Raw genomic sequence first — 20,304 nt, forward strand, 5'->3', positions numbered from 1 at the left:
AATAGGATTCAAGCCTGGTTAGGTTTACCTACAAATAACTTTCCTTGCCCAGAAAAGATTCAGACGTGGTAGTCCTCTAGTGATTCAAGCCTGGTTAAGTTTACCTACAAATAACCTTTTTAAAGCAATTCTTTTCATCTATAACATCTGAACTTCTTTTTTTTTTTTATGCCAAATAAAATGGCCAAAATATCACAAGTACTGCCTCAGACCATGCAAGGAAAATTTCCAGATATTAATGAACAACATGTTTTTTTCACTCATCGACTGTGTTTCATCTGTTTAACCTAGTTACTTTTGATATCCTTATTATTATAAGGCATTTTATAGAATGAATTAGTGATCCTTATTATAAATTACTAAATGGGGTATTAATTACAATTTTTTAAGATGATCTTCATTTAAAGTTTGATTGCAAGATACTCCTTCGATCCTTAATATAAAATCTAATTAGAAGGTTGATTTTGGTCCTAAATATAGGACTTATTTATCATATTTACCAATTCTTTCCTAAATTACCTGTATTAAATAATTAAATACCACAATAATACTTATTACTCATTAATAATACACCTATATAGTTTATAAAGTGAGTGAGTATTTATTACTCATTAATTCCACACAAACATCAATTCAACCTTTTTATCTTTTTAATAAAATGACATTTTTTCAAATGTCATTTTTTTAAAGAAGTTTTAACTAAGGGTATTTTGGAAAACATATGTTATATTTATGATTATTACCTAACTTAACTAATTTTTTAATTTAATCAAAATAGTTAAATAGATCTTATATTAAAGATCAGAGGAATAATATTTAGGAAAAATGACAAAAAAAGAAGTTAGAAATTTGCAGATGCTAAATAAAGAATGTTAATAAAAATTTGCTATCATATGTAAATTACAAATTTAGTGTTACCAAACATAATTTAAGATTTAGTAATTTTCAGTTTTTTTTTTGTTATTCTCCTTAGTATTTATTGAATAAATAGGAATATTAAATACTAATTTGTCCTGATGCGCAGGTATATTAAAATAAAATAAAAGCACGAGTGGCTTGATGGGCACATTTTGTGAGATAAAGTGTATTGGTTACATTCCCCAAATTGATTATAGCTTTTAAGAGTCATAATCATTGAAAATATTTGAAATGAGAATACAATGCACCAAAAACCAAAATCAAACTAAGCTATCATGAAATGACATCACTTTTAATTACCCTTCTTCAATCATCTGCTGATTTCAAGGCCAAATGCAACCTTCAACACTAAATCACATCAATTAAATTATTCATGTATTTTGGGGTCCTCGTCAATATTTTCCTGCCCACTCTCTCCCCGTATTTGCGCACTCTTTTCAGTTTTCACTTTTCACCTCAAAAGTAAAACGTCCTAGTTTAAAAAAATGTTTGGCAAGATGAAAAAGTTTGGTAAGATGAAAAAATATTTTTCAAAAATATTTTTTCATAAAACGAGACAGATTTTTTTATATATTTATTTCATATACCCTAAAAACACTTTTAAAATTATAGTTTGGTTTTTATCTAAACACTCTCTAAAATTACTTTCCTCCCTCCAGCAAAAAAAAGTTACTTTCCTCTCATACATACATACATACATACATACATACATATATAAAAGGTAAAGGTAGGAGGTTTTTTTTATCCTACTTATAATATATACTCCTCTAGTTCTATTTAAAGGGTAGAGAGAGAGTTTTTTTATCATATTTATAAGTCGCTTAATTAAATCTTCAGTGTGAATATACTATTTTATCCTTCATTTATTATAACGCATGTAATTATCTTTTTTGAGAGGTGCATATATTAAATAAGGGTAATTTAAAAAATTATTATATTTTAATGGAGAGTTAATGCATTTTAAAGTTTTTCTTGATTTGTGTGAAATATACTAAAAGTACTCCCTCCGTTCCTTATTATAGGAGACATTTGATTCTTATGGCATGTTCCTATATATAAGAGACACTTAAAAGTTGTCTCTACTTTTTTGTGTTGATTTACTATTTTACCCATATTTATTGTCTCGAACTCACACTCTCTCTCCCTCCCACTTCTCTTTCTTTCAATAATTTAATTGTTCTCTCTCATGCTCTCTCTCCTTATTAATAAGGGTATTTTTGGAAAAAAAATTATATTTTTCACACATTGATTGTTCTTAACTAATTTTAACTGTTTTTTTTATCAACGTAATTCGGTTATTTGTCTCTTATAATAAGGAACGGAGGGAGTACCTTATAAATAGAACCAGAGGAGTATCATTCCATTTTTAGTCTAAATGTGCCATTGTACTTTTTATTTATTATTATGTATATTATTTTTTTAAAATAATGTTTATATTAAATAGAAGTAATATTGAAAAGTCGCCAAATTTGAAAGTGTAACTAATAAGATTTAAAGCTTTTTTTTTAATGTTTGATGAAACATGTTAGAAATGATTTTTAAATAGGAATAAGATAGTACTCTTCTGGTTCTATTTATAAGACAGTTCCAGTATGTGTGACTAAGAAAAACTTTAAACTTTATTAACTATCATTTAAAATTTAATAACTTTTCAACTTTATCCCTATTTAATATACATTATATTTGATACAAACAAAGTCAACTCAATAATAAATGAGGGGTAAAATTGTACATTCATATAAAAAATTCCTCTCAGTGCCCTATAAATAGGACCAAAAAATGTCTTCTCTCTCTGTCCTATAAATAGGACCAAAGGAGTATAAGACAATTCTAAATTCTAGTTATTTCATAAGATTAAGAAAAGCAATTAAAAATGGTTTATATCATTAAAATGTAAAAATTATGACTACATTTTAAGAATACCCTCCGATTAAAATCAATCTGTCTTGGGAGACTCGTAAAAAAAAGAAAATACTAAATTTCATATCAAATCTGGTAACACCATACTAGCACTTTTATATGTTTTGATAACACTAGATTGACAAATAATAATACATTTTTATTAGAATTTTTTCTTATATATCATTCAATTTTTAGTCTAAATGCACCATTTTACTTTTCATTTGTTATTATGTAGATTATTTTTTTAAAAAAATATTTATATTAAATAGAAGTAATATTGAAAAATCATTAAATTTTAAAGTGTAACTAATAAGATTTAAATTTTTTTTTAAAATTTTGATGAAATGTGTTAAAAGTGATTTATGAATATGAATAAGATAGTATAAGACAATTTTAAGTTCTAATTACTTCATAAGATTAAAAGAAGCAATTAAAAATGGTTTATATCATTAAAATAGTAAAAATTATGACTACATTTTAAGAATACCCTCCAATTAAAGCCAATTTATCTTGGGAGGATCCTAAAAAGAGAAAACTTAAAATTACTAAATTTTAAATTAAATTTTATGACATCGTAACAATACTTTTATAGGCTTTGATAATACTAGATTTTCAAATAACAACATATTTTTGTTAGAATTTTTTATTTAAGATTTAGTAATTTCAAACTTCTTTTTACGAGATTTTTCCATCTATCCTAGTAATCTTTAATTGTTTTTGCCAACAATCATCTTTAAATTTTTTCATATATAATCTCTCTCTACAATACAATAAGGTTTTTGGTTTTAAACAACAATTTGATGCTATTGACTCTTTGCAAAGTGGGTTATAGAACTATAGAATCCTTCTGCAAGATGTCTTATATTAAGCATCATCTCCATAAATTAATTGAATTCTAGCAAATCTTTATGATTTGATATAAATTAGATATTAATAAATTAATTAACTTGTTGATAGTGTTAGATTAATCTTCTAACACGCTATTATAATTCATTTCTCTAGTAAAATTCAAATTGAAAAAATTACAATGAAATTTAGTGACTTATTATCCAATTTGTAGTTTATGTATCTATAAATAATCAATAATATAAAAATATAAACAATTTTATTATTCACGAGTTATTAACAATATGATTTCTTTTAAATTTTTACACGTTTATCCATTTTCTTTCTTTCTTTTTGTTTTTTGGGGATTAAATTCCTTTTTAATTACATATTTGGTATAGTTATAAGTCATATGCTTATTGCCTTTTTTTTTTCCATAAATAATTTGAACTCACAATTTTATACAAAATTCTCAATTTTATTGTAAGCTTATTATTGTTATAATTATGTCAAGTTGTCAACTCTCAGTCACTTTCACTCAGCAAATGCCATAGTACATGTGCTTTTAGTATAATTATTTTTTGCCATTTATTTTAATAGAAAAAGGTTTTTTTTTTGACCGGAATTAATAGAAAAAGGTTTCTGGCATATATAACGGTTATTTTACACAACCACAAATGTTGACACCCATTATAACAAAAGTGTCAATCAACTTTGCTTCTAAAAGCGGACTTTAAATATTTTTGCCAAACATTGTTTTTACTTTTTTTTATATTTTAAATAGCAATATTTTGATGGCACCTACTGCCTGACTGTAACCTTTCCCCCCCCCCCCCCCAAAACAACTGTAACTCTTTAAACGTTAAAGAATTCACCAGACAGACCGTAAGTTTTTCTTTTCTTTAATTTTTTTGCCCTAAATCAAATTTTAAACAAAATTATGAACAACAAATCCTACTGAAAAATCATTTAAAGCCAACCAACTTCTTATGTCCCCAAGAGGAAGGCAAGAAAAGATCAAAACAGAAAAAGAATACCCATAATTCTATTATGGAAGACTGTTTACACTTTTTTATTTCCCCATTTTTCAAAATGAAAGACAACAAGAGATCCATGTGGATGGCAAGAAAAGATCAAAACAGAAAAAGAAAATCCATAAGACTATTATAAGAGACTATTTACAATTATTATTATTGTTATTCTTTTTTTCAAAATGAGAGATATCTCATTAATGTTTGAAAGAGAAGGATGAGAAGCCCCTAGCAGTTCACATTTTACATTATTTTTTATTTTTCTAAATTTTTGCTATCCAACAATGAAAAGTTTATCATTGTCTCTAATCACTTCAACAGAGTCTATTTCTGCTCCTTCTTCATTTGTCACCATTGCGTCTTTTGCTTCAAACCCAAACTTCTCACCTGTTGAAGATGATAATATCCACAAGTTAATTTCTTGATTGAACAATTTATAGTGAACAACACTGTTCATGACTTATATATTGATATAGTAATTTAAACTTAATTTCGAAGACTCCAAATTTAAATCACTTAATCACTTTAATCATTAAACACAACCAACCAGCTCACGCAACTTACAAGACACCATTTAGAAGCTAATTCATATAATTTGGCTTCCTATAGAATTTACATATTAGTAGATAGTAGATCAAATGGATTTCTTTCTATCTTTCTTTATCTTTTTCCTTTCTTATTTCTGCTTATGCATAGATGTTCTCTTTTTTTTGGGGGATGTTTGAATCTTGGTTTGTCACGTGAGAACTAAGTCCCTTCTACTAGATCTTTCCCAATTCCTAACAAATACTATTAGAAAGCAATATAAAAAAAAAAAAGACATTTTCTGCAAGTGAGAAACTTGAAGGTTAATTACCTGCAATTCTCTTGAGCTCCTCAAGTGAATCAGGAAACCTTATGAGCCTCCCAGCTTCCTTGCAATTTTTGTTTCTTCTGTTTACAGGGTGGCCTCTATATATACTCACTCTTGGGAAGCTAGGTTTGCTAGATCTTCCCCAACTCTGCTCCTCCTCATCCTGCTCACTTTCATCTCCCCTTACTACATGCTCACTAGGTGTGGCCTCATGTACTGTGATCCGATGCCCGGTCTCACGCTTTCGCAGCATTTCATTCAAAGCAGAAGCAGAAACATTATGAGTTCTTATGTCAGAAACATCTGCTCCATTCATGACAAGCAGCTGAACCATTTCCACATGATTCTCTGCAATGGCTACTTGGGTTGCTGTCATACCATGGCGATCTTTCGAGTCTATGTTCAATCCTTGTTTCAAAAGCTCACTCATTACTGTTAGATCATTTCTTTCTGCTGCTGTACACAGGAGATCACCTCCTGTTTGTGGATCAGAGAGGCAAGCAAGTTGGTAGAGGATTCTGAATATGGAGTGATGTTTTGATGCTATGGCATCCCATAAGGCAGTGTTACCATTGAAGTCTGCCAATAATTAGAAATTGAATCAACCAATAAATGTGAAACTAACAAGACTTGTTAAGGTTTGCTCAGAAAAAGTGTATATAAAATTAATATTGTTATATTGCTTAAAAAGATATGTAGCACATGAATTATGAATTTTTTTGGTATATTTGTTATTTTAAACATCATCTTAAAAATATGATTTCAAGTGCTAACGCAACAAAACTTTTTACTTCCCAAATAGTGTCAAAAGCTAATTGCAGAGGGAACTGAGAGGGGGATTTGGAATACTATACCTCTTATGTGTATGTTGCATGCGTGCCTAAGCAAGACTTTTACACACTCTTCATGCCCATTTGATGCAGCTATGTGCTGTGTCAAAGAAAATTGTTAATTTGGTTACGTATTTTCTTTCAATTTCTTTCTAATTTCAAAATGGTAATGATCACCACAGTTATTGTGAATGAATAAATCAAACCGTAACTATCTAGGTTCATGCAGTTAGGCTAAGGATTTGCGATGTCCCAAAATGATTGGAGCAAACAAGGCGATGACTAGTTTTCAACTTTGATTTGTATCCTTTCACCCCCCTCTCCCCCCCTCTCCCCCCATACATATAAAAAGCAAGAAATGAAGGCACGGATATCATAAATGAACTTACCAAGGGGGTTTTCCCTTTTGAGTCCCCAATGTCAGGATCCAAACCTGCCTTGAGAAGCTCTTCAAGAAAAGCTGCATTGCCTGTGCTGGCCACAGTTAATAAGTTCACAGCCATGTTTGGATCCTCTTCTTCTCCACTCTCCACCATTAAATCTCTAATACTTATATCTTTTAGTTGCTTGAAATGCTGCATTTGCATCACATGAACAATTGAGACATTTGAATTAAAACCCTAAGCATGATCGCTACGATATAAGCCAAAGTCAAAGTTCTACCTGAAGGAAATTTTTGAGTATTTGTAGATTGTCTTCCTTTTTAATTTGCATTGCTTCAATTAGAGCATTGGTTTTGAGCCTCAAAACCTGTGTGAGAGTTTTGGTTCTATAGGTAAAGTATTGAGGTTTGCAACAAAGTGCACCAACTTCTCCAAACATGTCCCCTGTTAGCAAAGTCCCTAAAGTTCTCTCTTTCTCCATTACACAATCAATGATCTCTACTTCTCCTGACACTATGATGTAAACATCATCTGGTGCTTCATTTTGCATAATAACATCCTCTCTAGGTGGTAGATACTCTGCCTTCATTTTCGCAACCTGCACATTAATTGACCCATTAGTCTGCTTGTGAAATCATTGATTTGTATCCAAAGAATTGTTACGACCAAATTGTAGATTGAAGCTAAATCACTTTCCGAGACAGTCTTTAGATCTTTAAAGTGAGCTCACTTTCAAACTTGAGTAATACTAATGATATGCACTGTTATTCACATACAGTAAAGTAATTTGATTTCGTACTTGGTCAACACTATTTCACGACTAAGAAAAAAATTATGACTGAATATACTTCTAACATACTACTTTTGGTTTTTAATACAAGGGCTACTTAAATAATTAGATAATTAAGAAAGTTAGATAAGTTTGTTTTTTGTAGCAAATGTAACATGATCTTCCTCATATACCATTGTGTAACATTATATTATATATCAATTTATGCGTTAGGTAAATTAATTTTGGAAAAAAAATGATAAATATGAAAATAAAGGGGATTGAGGTTTTATATTTAGGATTAAACATAACTCTTTAAGGAGCTTATATATTAGGGACCGGAGGGTGTATCTAAATCCCCCCCCCCCCTCAATGGAATAGCCCAAAAGGAATCAAACAATGTTAATATGAAGAGATTTCACGCCCTCCCACCAATTGATCTAACCCATTAAGACTAAGTGCAGTTCATACCATAGACAAGAGAATTTCCCTAGAGACATCCTTGAACAGATAGACTTTCTCCACCGTTGGCAAAAACAAATGCTGGCAGATGCTTGTGCAAATGGACTTTGGTAGTTGTTCAATAAGCTGATATTGATTTAAGCTCTCTGCCTTAAATCTCAAACACATGTAGGCCAGAATCTGCTCTTTCAACCTAGCAGGCAATCGATTTCGCCCCACAAAACTTGATGCAGCTTCAATGCTATTTCTCTGCATCCACAAGAAATATCGAGCTTTTTATACCCAATATGCGTCACGCTTACGTATTTTTCTTAAAAAAATATGTGTATGAATACTTACAAACTCCATAGTACGGCGAGTTCCTTCAACAACAAGATTTGTCATATTACCAATCAAGTAAGCAGTGAGGCCAAGATTGAAGAGCATGTAAAAAATAATGAATATCATTTCAACAGTGTTGACAGCATGGAGGTCACCATAACCAACAGTGGTCATGGTGGTGATGGACCAGTACATGGCTGAAATGTATCTGATCCAAAGGCTTGTCTCTCTGAAATTTGGGATCACTGCCCCAATCCATGTCTTTCCTTGGCGAGGATACCGATCAGCTAGGAGATAGTAGAGGCACCCAGCACAATGAACCGAAAATAATGTTACCTACACAAATTTTACAATTTTGTCTTCATATTCTCACATTTTCAATCAAAAGTAAACCAACTATATGATGTACGTGTGTATTACAGGGATGTTAAACTGTCTGAATGTGTTGGAAAATTTAATTTTAAAAGTCATTCATAACTCTAGTACCAAAGATATGTTGCTAGCACTATTAATTGATCAACTGTTTTTAATTAGAATGGAAATTAGCTCATTTTATGTGTTTTTCTCTTGATGGATGAGGTCTTTGAAGGAACCTGATTTAGCTACAGAGACATACGCTTGGTGTGTTTGAAAAGATATAAAAGAATGTGATGATTACTTAATAGTATGAGAAACTAAGTCCCACATTCTATTTAAGTAGATTGTTCTTTCAACCTATCAATCAGTATCAAAGTTAGGTGGTTGACGGTTTTGGAGAGGCCTACTCATGAAAGGTTTTGACAGGCTGAAGGCTGAGCGAAGTGCAGCTATTGGTTGGGTCAATCACGGAGAATTAAAATTTAAAATAGTATAGTTTTCCCACCTCAACAACCAGTTTTTAAGCTAAGTTTACCCATTCCAATTAGGTACTCATGTAACCATACTCATGTCACATTATTTTAAAGCTGTTCACCTGTGTCCATCATTGACAATGCAGTCATGTTTAAAAATTTCAGAAATGGATTGAAATGAAAAGATGACATACCAAGAGAAGCCTTGCACATCTGATCCAGAAGTAGCTGAATCTAATGTTTTTCTCTAACCTGTCAAAAGAAAGGGATCCTTTGATCAGTTCAAAAGGTCTGGTAATAACAAAATCTCATTTATATTTATATCAAAGGTCGAAGAAAGATGGGGAACCTGGTAAAAAATTGCTTCATTCTTCTGAGTCGCCAAAATCTAAGCATGCCCAGAAGGTAGCAAACAAGACCTACCTTGTGTTTGCCTGTGATTACGTGACTTATTGCCTCATATGGAATAGTTGATGCCACATCCATCACGAACCAAGTTGATAAGTACCTAACCCAACATAACAAACAAAGTCACTCATGACATCAATCTCGTGTTGATTTCACCGAAGTTCATGTTGAATTTTTCCTCCTCAGATTTTTTTTTAATCATTTTTAGCTTGAATACAGTTTTGATCTATCTGATGTCATGAACAATTTAAGTTTGATCCTCTTAGTTCAAATTCATACAAAATTGTCCTTTCATTTTTCTTAAGATAACAAAATTGTCCTTGGTTTTAGTGGCACCAACCCCCTCTTTGGGAAGGAGGTCACATGATTAAACCTGAGCTGCTGGGTGTGTGAGTGTGTTTTTGTGTTGACATAATGTGTGTTTCATTTGACCCTTATTAAAAAAAAAAAAAAGAAGCTTAAATTTATTTTAAAATACGTTGACTTGAAAATTGAAATTCAAGTTTAAGTGTAAAAAGATTAAGGCTTGAGAAGAAGAGTTTTCTTAATCAAGTTTTGGAAAGGAATTATGCTCTTAGCTCTTAAGATTGATATTATATATTGACTCAGAAAGACTTAACATTAAATTTATGAGAAGATCTAGTTATATAGCCATCATTCAATTACACTTTACATTTAAACCTGCATGCAAGAAAAAAAAATTTTGTTTTAAAAAATTTACTATGAGATCAAGGTGTAAAATTTAGTTATTTTAATTAAGAATTTATTATCTTCCTTTTAGGAGATCAAAATAAAACTCCTGAAAAATTAGAAATGCATTGAAGCCTTTTTTAATTATGAGTCATGAGGACGTGCTTCCTAGTCTAAAGCTATCAACAGGATTTGAACTCAAAAAACTATGCAGGCATATGCCAACTCAAGTTGTTGGCAAAATTGATAATCTCTTAATCTAACACTACTTAGTTAATTGAAATTTATACTATATTACATAAAACTAGATAAGATTTTAATATTTATTCATTGTCTTTTTGTTTTTAAAATAGTTTTTAGGACTTTGTGATCCAGAAAATTGATTTTTCCCTTACAATCCATATGGAGCTATGCTACTTTGTTCTTAGGCCCATCATTTGGAAATGGGCTGGACCCATATTTGCTTTCGTCACGTTACCTATTTGTTTCCCCACACTCTGTCCAAAAAATAATTTTAAAGTCCCACACAAGAATTCTGAATACTAAAAAGCCTAACGAAATGCAAAAATAGCTCTCAATTGCCAAATCCTTTATATGTAAATATGTTTTCATTGCTGGAAAAAAAAAAGAAGGTAAATATGTTTTCATACTCAAAAAAAAAAAATCTACAAATAAGAGAATTTGAGACTTGAGAGCTATTTGGGCATTTATTGGGACTTTTTTTTTTGTATTTATATTCTTTGTACGGGACTTTAAAATAATTTTCTGAAAAAACCAGTTTCCGACATTAGGGTATGGACACTACTTTGGGTTGGTCCAAAATGTACCCAAAAGGGCATCCCTTTACATATCAATTCCCCAACAATTTCCGTAAAAAAAACATGAATAACCTTTTTAATGTCTTTTATCATTTATCTCAATTTTTTGTTGCCATCTCATTTATCTCAAATTAGAAATTAGAACTGAGAGTTCTTTTCTTTTTTTTAGAAAAAAGAAATTAAAATTGACAATATTAAAATTTGTATTAATAGATAATATTGGATGTTAACGTAAATATGCTTATAAATATATAATTTATCCACAAAATTAAAAAAATTAGAATAAAGAACAAATATAAATTCTACACATAAACACTTTTGTTGTTGTACTATAATTTTTTAATTTAATTGCAACAAAAGAAAACGAGAATCAATCTAATCAAAAAAATTAACTATTAGTACTAATTTCATTCATGTCAAAAAAATTGATATACTTTAGATGAAGATGCTTATCACATGCCACTATGCAAAATCTATCAGATATTTTATTTAAAAATATTTTATATTTTATTTAAGAAGATCTTTTATCCCAGTCAACTTATTTCTATTTTATGAGAAATTGTTGACCTCATAATGTAATTCCTTCATAAGGAGACCTTTCTAGATTGCTGAATGCTTTTTTTTTTCCTTTTGTTTTTGATTTTGGAAATTGTTTCTGATTTTAAAGAGAAACCAAGTAATAATAATGATCCTCATAACAAATTATCATTATTTACTCATAAAATTATTGTAACCTAACATCCTACGAAATCTAAAATGAGTTATGAAGTCATCATTATTTACTCATAAAATGATGGGGGTGCTTGAACTTTTTATCGTCTCATTTATTTGCAACCTACTCACATTCTCTACCCACCCATTTTAGGTACAACAATTAAACCAGAGAAATAAAACTGATATTAGATAATAATATTAGAAAACAATGATTAAGCTATCTCGGATTCGAATTGGGTGCTCATCAGTTTTGATGAGCACTCAATGCTTATCGGATCTAGACCGTCCAGATCCGATCAGGACGGTCCATATTTTATTTTTATTTTTTAAAAATAATTATTTTAATAGGTATATGATAAAAAATAAAATAATCTCTTAACTATTATTTTTAAAAATATAATTTTTTTTATTTTAAAATAATTATTTAAAAACATTAAATCTGGACCATCCAGATTAGATCTAGACAGTCCAAATTGCTCATCAGGTAATGAGCACCAAATACGGATCCAAGTTATCTCATAGCATTGCTAAAAGTTTAAACTATATTATATTATGATGTAATCTTATTTATAAATTACTTTTAACATTTTTCATCAAAACCAAAAAAAAAAAAACCTTAAACCTCATTAACACTATTTTAAAATTTAATAAATTTTTAAATTTATTTTATTTAATATATATACTTTCCAAGAAAATAAATAATAAATTCGGGTAAAATTTATCCTTTCATTTGACTTATATTAAGCACACACACAAAAAAAAAAAAAGGATTCTCTCCATCCTATTCAGGACTAAAGGTTGTTGGCAAAAAAAAAAAAAAATTCAGGACTAAAGGAGTACATGTTTTGAAATATAACTCTCTCTACCCATCGCTTCTAATACAATTGTTAACTCATAGAGACATGGATATTATTAAGGGAATACTGTTTGATTAACATACCTCGCAGCAATCTTTTTGAGTCTCTGACCAATAGTTGAGTTCTTCGATCAATGAAAGCTACGAAGAATGTGATAACAATGTCGACAGCGAAGAAAAGATCAACAACATTGTCCACTAAGAACATTTCCCTATTTGGAGAACTGTGCAGGAAAGCAACTTCAAAGGGATAAACCCATGCTGAATAAGCCACCAGAAGCACCATCAAACTCTGCCAATACCTACACACAGTCCATCAAGAATATGATATACACGTATATGTACGTATATGATGATTGATCTGATTTGTTTTCACTTTAATTATACTTTATTCTTTCCTTTTATCATGCTTGCAAGCATCGTGGTCAGATATCTCCAGTGTTAAAAGGGATCAATAATTTAAAAAGGGATAAATTCCAGGAGATGAACAAATTCACTTTTGTCTCAAACTGTTGTAAGTCGGCTGGCTATTAAAATTAAAGATTGTGGGCGCACTACAATCGAGTACCAAGCTGTTCATCTGGATTCATCATATATAAATATATATATATATTATAAAATAGAAAAGCTATGTCAGTTTTGAATATAACGGAGCTCCACAGTTGTTGGAAATTAAATATGCATATCTGGATGGTGTCTTCCAAACTAAAGAAGCAACCTTTGGACTTAGTTTATTTTATTTTATTTTATTTTTGGCAGAATTTTAGGCTAGCGAAGTCCAAGAACAACCCAAGTAAAATAACAAAAAACTAATTGCTAAACTAAAACTTATTCTTCCTAATAGATGGATAGGTCCTACCTGTATCTTGAATCCATTGGAGATATGATCCACCCTTTTGTTTGTACTGGGTTCTGGTTGTAACTAGAAGCACCAAGTGGTGGCAGGATGAGTTTTGAAATATTCCGTAGATGGAAAGATGGAGACATATTATCTTCTTCAACATGATCAGGCTTCTCTGAATGACCATTATGGTGTTTCCTATCACTTTTCTTCAAGCTAGAGAGCCAGTGAAGATTATAATAAGAACTGAAATTCGTCTCCATTCTAGATAGATTTTTGAATCAAAATGTGCAGCTATATCGGAAGGGATGTCAGAAGCACACAGAGAGAGAGAGCGGGGTTTAGAATAGGTATCAGAAATACCAGGTTTTGATTGAAGGAGGAAAAAGGTTGAATGGCAAGAAGAGCAATAAAAGATGTTGGTGGTCCTCTGATGATTTCGTACGATAGAGAAGTATGAAGCCTGAAAAATGTGGTGGGGATAGAGCAAACTGGCTGCCCAACAAGTTAATCAAGTGAAGGAGATAAGATCAATTTGAAGTAGAAATGGTGGGGTATGTTCGACACTTGGTTTCGTCTGTGGTTGAGACATCCTTATGTTTTATGCCCATTACTCCTCCTTTTTCTTTCTCTCTCATATAATTCCAATATCTCTTGTGATGTTACATATCTCACTGCCCATTCCTACTTTTTATCTCTTAATTAATGAAAGGTTTATATGGAAAATATGTAATCCCAAATATTGTCTTGTTTATCAACAGAAATCAATCCCAAGCCAACCTGATTGAAGCAGCTCAAACTTATAAATTTAGCCAAAGCACCCACTTAGTATAAACATGAAATAGAAAAGACAAAGCACCAAGAATCAAGCATGATCAACAAAATAGTGGTTAAAAAGGTGATCGATTGGCTCCTAACTTGAGCTTCCACTACTAGGTAGGCATTATTGTGCAGAGAGTATTACACTATTGGTGCAACTATATTTTGGTTTTTACTTCGCACAATATTCCAATGTAATAGGAGAATATATCTCTTCATTATTGTGCAGCAGTATCAGTGTTCCACCAGGGGAAAAAATAATAAAGACGGGCATAAAGTTTCGATTGGTATTGAACCAAAACAGGTGCATAGACCTACAAAAGCTCCAGTTGGTATGTAATAAATGACTTCTTATGCGTTTATTTATGTAATTTTCAGCATATTTTTGTATGGGCTTAGGTTAAAAGAACAAGGAACGGAACAGAACATTGGCCACTTGATAAAGTATATCGTTCTTTTTTTTTTTTTTGAGTGGTCAAACATACAGTTACCAATTTGAAGATGCTGGTTATGTTTGGCTATAACGGCCAACAATTTGGTCTGGGCATAATTCCACCTAACTAAGCAAGATTAAAGATAGCCTGTGGATTAATGAATATAGAATGTTATATTGATGAAATTGGTGTTACACACACACACACATATGTGTATATATACTTCCTCCATCCCTTATTATAAGATCCAATTTTTTGAATGAGTTTGTCCCTTTTTATAAGATTTTCTTTGAGTTTGTCTGAGCATTTAATATATTATTACCTATTTTACCCATAATTTAATATATTTAATACATTCTCTTTCTTCATTTATTTCACTATTACTTTCTCACATTTACCTATTTATATATAGGGGTATATTTGGAAAAAAATTGCATCTGCTACAAAAGGATCTTAAAATAAGAGACGAGGGAGTATATAGACACGTACACTGTTGTCAAACTCGCGAGTTGACTCTCCGAGTTTAACGTTTTTACGTTTTCAGCTAATAAAATCGTGTCGATTCACTCCTAAACTTGTGATAACTGTAAACTCGGTTAAACTTGCGAGTTCATTTACTGGATTTACCGTTTTTACGTTTTAAACTTATAAAATCGTGTCCACTCACTCTTTAACTTGTGCTAAAATTTTGGATTTGATTATGTTTAATAACTTTATATATGAATTTTATAAAAATATCTTTGTTGAATGTGATAAATTATGAACATTGATGGATATAATTTCAATTATTTAAGTTTAAAATATATTTAAATTAAATTGTTATCATTTTTTATATATTAATTATTTGATTATATACTTTTAATACCAATTTATTAATAAAAGTAAACTCTTATAAGTTCGCAATCCGAGTTTATATCATTCTCACGAGTTTATTTAAATTCCCGAGTTTAACAACCTTGGGTACGTAAATGTTCCTTCTACAAAATCTGATCTGCCCCCGTTAACACCAGACGTGTTGCCAATAAATACTCTCATCTTAAATACAGGATATAGCATTGATAATCAATAAATACAATTAGTTCATAAGTCGTTTTCTTCATTCTGCATTCCATAGAATAGAGACAACCATTTGATTGGCATGAACAATAGAGAGGAACGGATCGCAGTACCTTCTTCAAGGCAGGGCTCTCAATGCTGTGTCGCATCAACATATCCGTGCCAAGTCCCACTTTGCCAAGAATTGGAACCATAAGATTCGCATTTATTACACAAGAACATAAGTTAGAAATATCGTTGAAAAACTTGCCATAATAGTATGATCACAATGAATCATTACCATAATTATTACTCCCTCCGTTCCTTATTATAAGAGACAAATAACCAAAATACGTTGATCAAAAAAACAGTTAAAATTAGTTAAGAACAATTAATGTGTAAAAAGTATAATTTTTTTCCAAAAATGCCATCATTAATAAGGAGAGAGAGTATGAGAGAGAACAATTAAATTATTCAAAAAAAAAAGAAGTGGGAGGGAGAGAGAGTGTGAGTTGGAGATAATAAATATGGATAAAATAGTAAATCAACACAAAAAAGTAGAGACAACTTGTAAGTGTCTCTTATATATAGGAACATGCCATAAACATCAAATGTCTCTTATAATAAGGAACGGAGGGAGTATTTACTAAAACAGAATCATATCATGTTCAATACGTGCCTAACAGTACAACATATTAATTATTGTCTAATCATAATTGACCAATCGTGTTGAATGAATTATTGAGGTGAGTTTCCATTTTTCTTAATCTTTTCCAGATAGGATATGATTTTTGCGGGAATAAATACAATGAGCAAAGAGATTTAACATTACTCCTTAAAAATGGTTACAGAGTACTTTTGTCGAATATCTGAAGTGTGTCTGGACTTCCCTAATATCAGAGAAGCCGTCCATCAATGCATAGAACTCCGGTTTCCTGCACTTGACAATACCACCAGAATGGCATCAAGCAATGTTAACATCGGTGGAGTATGAACACAAAACGATAAACGGAAGAGAACAACGAAGGAAAAAGGATTGAAAAAACAGGAGCAATTTGACATTTCAGAGGGTCTTTTTCTTCTTTTATTGGACAAAAAAGAGTGTCATTTTCGACTTTTTCACATTTCAATAATGAAAAACATAGTTGTTTCAGTCTTTCAAAGTTTTCTACTATTTTATGTACTTCTCTTTTTCCCGAGTTCTATCTGCCAATCAACTTGCGCAGGAAAGTAAGGCTAACATCTGAGAATATGAAAGATGGGTCAACGAATAATAAATTACCAGTAAGTAGGCCACAACGACGAAGAAGGCCCTTATTTTCTTTTCTAGTCAATGTCCCCATGATGGACTGAACTTAAATTGTTTACAGTGAGGATCCTGGTCAAGTAATATGAATGTGGGAATGTGTGTGAGAGAGAGGCAGGAAATGAATCCAATTTTGGAAAAAATAAAAATATCAATACATAAATGTATGAGTCACACACACATATTTAATAAAAATAATAAATTATTCAAAATAAAATGCATGAATATTCTTCACAAGTTATAAATAATAGCAAATATTGCTGAAAAATCTCTCAACGTAAAATATATTACCCAAAGTACCTAAAATTATTTTTAAAGAATCTAGGTGAAACCCATGCTCACTTCAGATGTGACTAATTTATCTTTGATTATACGCAAATCAAAAAATATTTATGCATGAAACTAAACTTATATTGCACACAGTTGAAGAGTGAATTTAATGATTACTCGTCTGATCCTATTTATAAGTTACTTCTAGCATGTTTCACACAGAACAAGAAAAACTTTAAATTTCATTAACTCTAATTTAAAGTTCAATAACTCTTCAACTTTATCCCTATTTAATATACATTATAGCTCATGTAAACAAAGTTAACATAATAATAAATGAGGGGTAAAATTGTACATCTATAGAAAATATTTCTCTTAGTGCCTTATAAATAAGATAAAAAAATATCTTCTCTCTCTGTTTTATAAATAGAATTAGAGGAGTAATTTTTAGGTGGGTGTGAAAGTAGGTTAAGCTCTTAACAAAGACTTATCACCTCATTTATTTTGAGTTTAAACTAACCTATTTAGTTAGGTCAAACTCAAACTCAGGCCTATTATTAAGACTATTTAGACAAATAGGCTAAACTTTTTTTTTCCCCCATAAAATAAGACCTAGCCTATAAGCTTATAGGCCTGACTTATTTTTTTAAACTCAATCAATTTTCTAAATTATTTGTAAATTACTACCTCCGGTCCTAATTATAAGACCCAGTTGACTTATTTGAGGAGATTAAGGAAGTAAGTTAAGTTAGTTATTTGTAATAAATAAGTGTTGTCATTCTTAAAATATCCTTGCTAATTAAGTATATTGGCTAGAACTATCATTATTAGAAGGATTATCTTGGAAAAAAATGCATAAATATGAGAGACAAAATGGATTGGGGTCTTATAATTAGAATCAAATAAAAAGTCAAATGGGGTCTTATAATAAGGACCGGAGGTAGTACTAATTTAGTTTTAACCCTAAGTTTTACGTTATATTATTCACACACAAGTTCAACCCTTTTATTCATTAATTGTTTATCTCTCCCTCTCTTTTCTTTGATTGCTCAAGATGGCAACAATAGTCCACTCCATCTCTCTTGATTTGCGTCATTCACTAAAGCATAATCATTATTATGTGTTTATTTTAATAACATCCAAATAAAATATTATAATTTCAGCAGGATGATTTGCCCTGATTTATGTAGGAAAAGTAAGAGATCAATTTCAGTATTACATGCCACATTATTTGGTTGATTTTATAACATAGCATAATTTTTCTTATTATTATTTGATGGGACAACCATTATCACCAAACTTTTAAATATGCCTGAAGGTTATATAATTTTAGAGGCATATGTTTTTAAACCTATTAAAATACCTATATTTTTGTTGATTCAAAATGTTTATATTTTAAGTAAGTCTTTGAAAAGACTCCTAGCTATGTCAGGTTTTTTAAAAGCTCAAATTTAAGCCTTAAAAAAAGTCTATATATTTGCTTAGACTTAGGTTTGGACTATTCTTGTTTTAGGTTAAGACCTATTTAGTTTTAGTTAAAAGTGAGCATAGTTTTGTTCATTTTTATCCTTACTATTCTTAGGTACCTTTGGCAATAAATTTTATCTAGATTGAGAATATTCCTATCTTTGGCAATAAATTTTGTCGAGATCGAGAATATTCCTTTTGATGATCAATCAAATCGAAGATGCTAACTATTCAAAATAAAGTTATATTGCTTTTTTCAATTTTTTATTAGTATTTTTAAATTGAATGAAATGAGAAAGTTTATAGCTACAAATACAAAGTATTGGTCCCATCCCATGATTCTTGGCACACAGAACCGAATGAGGCTGCAATTATAAAAATTCTCCACTTTCTTTGAACTTAGCTGCCCACTGGGACCAAAATCAAAGAGAATGAAACTTGAATATACTTTATAATAAAAATGTCACATTTTAAAATTACTTTGTTCTAAATATAAAACTCATTTTATAGTATAATTTATACTATAAAATAGGTTTTACTTGGATAGGAAGGAATATATTTTTATACACTTGTTAATATTCTGTATCACTAAATTAAATTTTAACTGTATCAAAGCTAATTGGGATAACTCGTTTTTCTTCCCTATCAAAACTTTAATTTTTAATCTTTTTTTTGAAGTGATTAGAGTACAAAATATTTAATTTAATTTAAACTTTCTATATTTGAAAATATTTAAAATTTAATATTCTATTTACAAGCCCTTTGTTAGGATGGAAGCCACCCAAAAGCTCACTCCACAAATCTTGGGATCTTGCAATGCTAGCTTTCATTTATTAAACTTTGTAATTTTTACCTTCATCGTTTAACTATTAAATTTTCTTGGGATCTTGCAATGCCACAATAGATTTTTTTTGCCAACAAAAATTTAAAGTTTATTGCTTTATCCATTACATTCCTAGCAAATATCTCTTGCTTATAATACCTTTTCACATTTTTTTCATTTACATATAATTAAGAGCAAGGTTGTCAAACTTACGAGTTTAAACAAACTCGTAAGAATGATATAAACTTGGATCGTAAACTCAAATCGTGAATAAACTGGTATTAAAAGTATATAATCAAATAATTAATATATAAAAAATGAGAACAATTTCATTTAAATATATTTTAAATTTAAATAATTAAAAATATATCCATTAGTGTTCATAATTTATCACATTCAACTAAGAAATTTCTTTAAAATTCATATATAAAGTCACTAAACATAATCAAATCCAAAAATTTAGCACGAGTTTAAGAGCAAGTTAACACAATTTTGTAAGCTTACAATGTGAAAACGGTAAATTCGGTAAATGAACTTTCAAGTTTAATCGAGTTTATAGTTATCACGAGTTTAAAAGTGAATCAACACGATTTTGTTAACTGAAAACGTAAAAACATTAAACTTGGAGAATCCACTCATGAGTTTGACAACAGTGATTAGGAGTATATGAGTTTTCTTCTAAATCAATATAGTAAAATC

The 20,304-nt window shown here is 30.2% G+C and overlaps 1 protein-coding gene across 1 annotated transcript; it reads right to left on the reverse strand.

Moving 5' to 3' along the window:
- Positions 1-4,883: 4,883 nt before the first annotated feature.
- On the reverse strand, positions 4,884-13,937 carry LOC114716569 (potassium channel AKT2/3-like). The gene is made up of 11 exons (XM_028901624.1): positions 13,470-13,937; positions 12,701-12,912; positions 9,474-9,639; positions 9,319-9,376; positions 8,313-8,630; positions 7,983-8,222; positions 7,023-7,340; positions 6,749-6,934; positions 6,384-6,459; positions 5,533-6,108; positions 4,884-5,063 (listed from the first exon to the last, which is right to left on the reverse strand). Exons 1-11 carry the CDS (start codon positions 13,712-13,714, stop codon positions 4,951-4,953), a joined length of 2,508 nt encoding a protein of 835 aa, XP_028757457.1. The 5' UTR covers positions 13,715-13,937; the 3' UTR covers positions 4,884-4,950.
- Positions 13,938-20,304: the final 6,367 nt, after the last annotated feature.

Source organism: Neltuma alba, unplaced genomic scaffold, assembly GCF_004799145.2.
Source record: "Neltuma alba isolate B1F8T4 unplaced genomic scaffold, ASM479914v2 tig00000304_pilon, whole genome shotgun sequence".
Taxonomy (NCBI): domain Eukaryota; kingdom Viridiplantae; phylum Streptophyta; class Magnoliopsida; order Fabales; family Fabaceae; genus Neltuma; species Neltuma alba.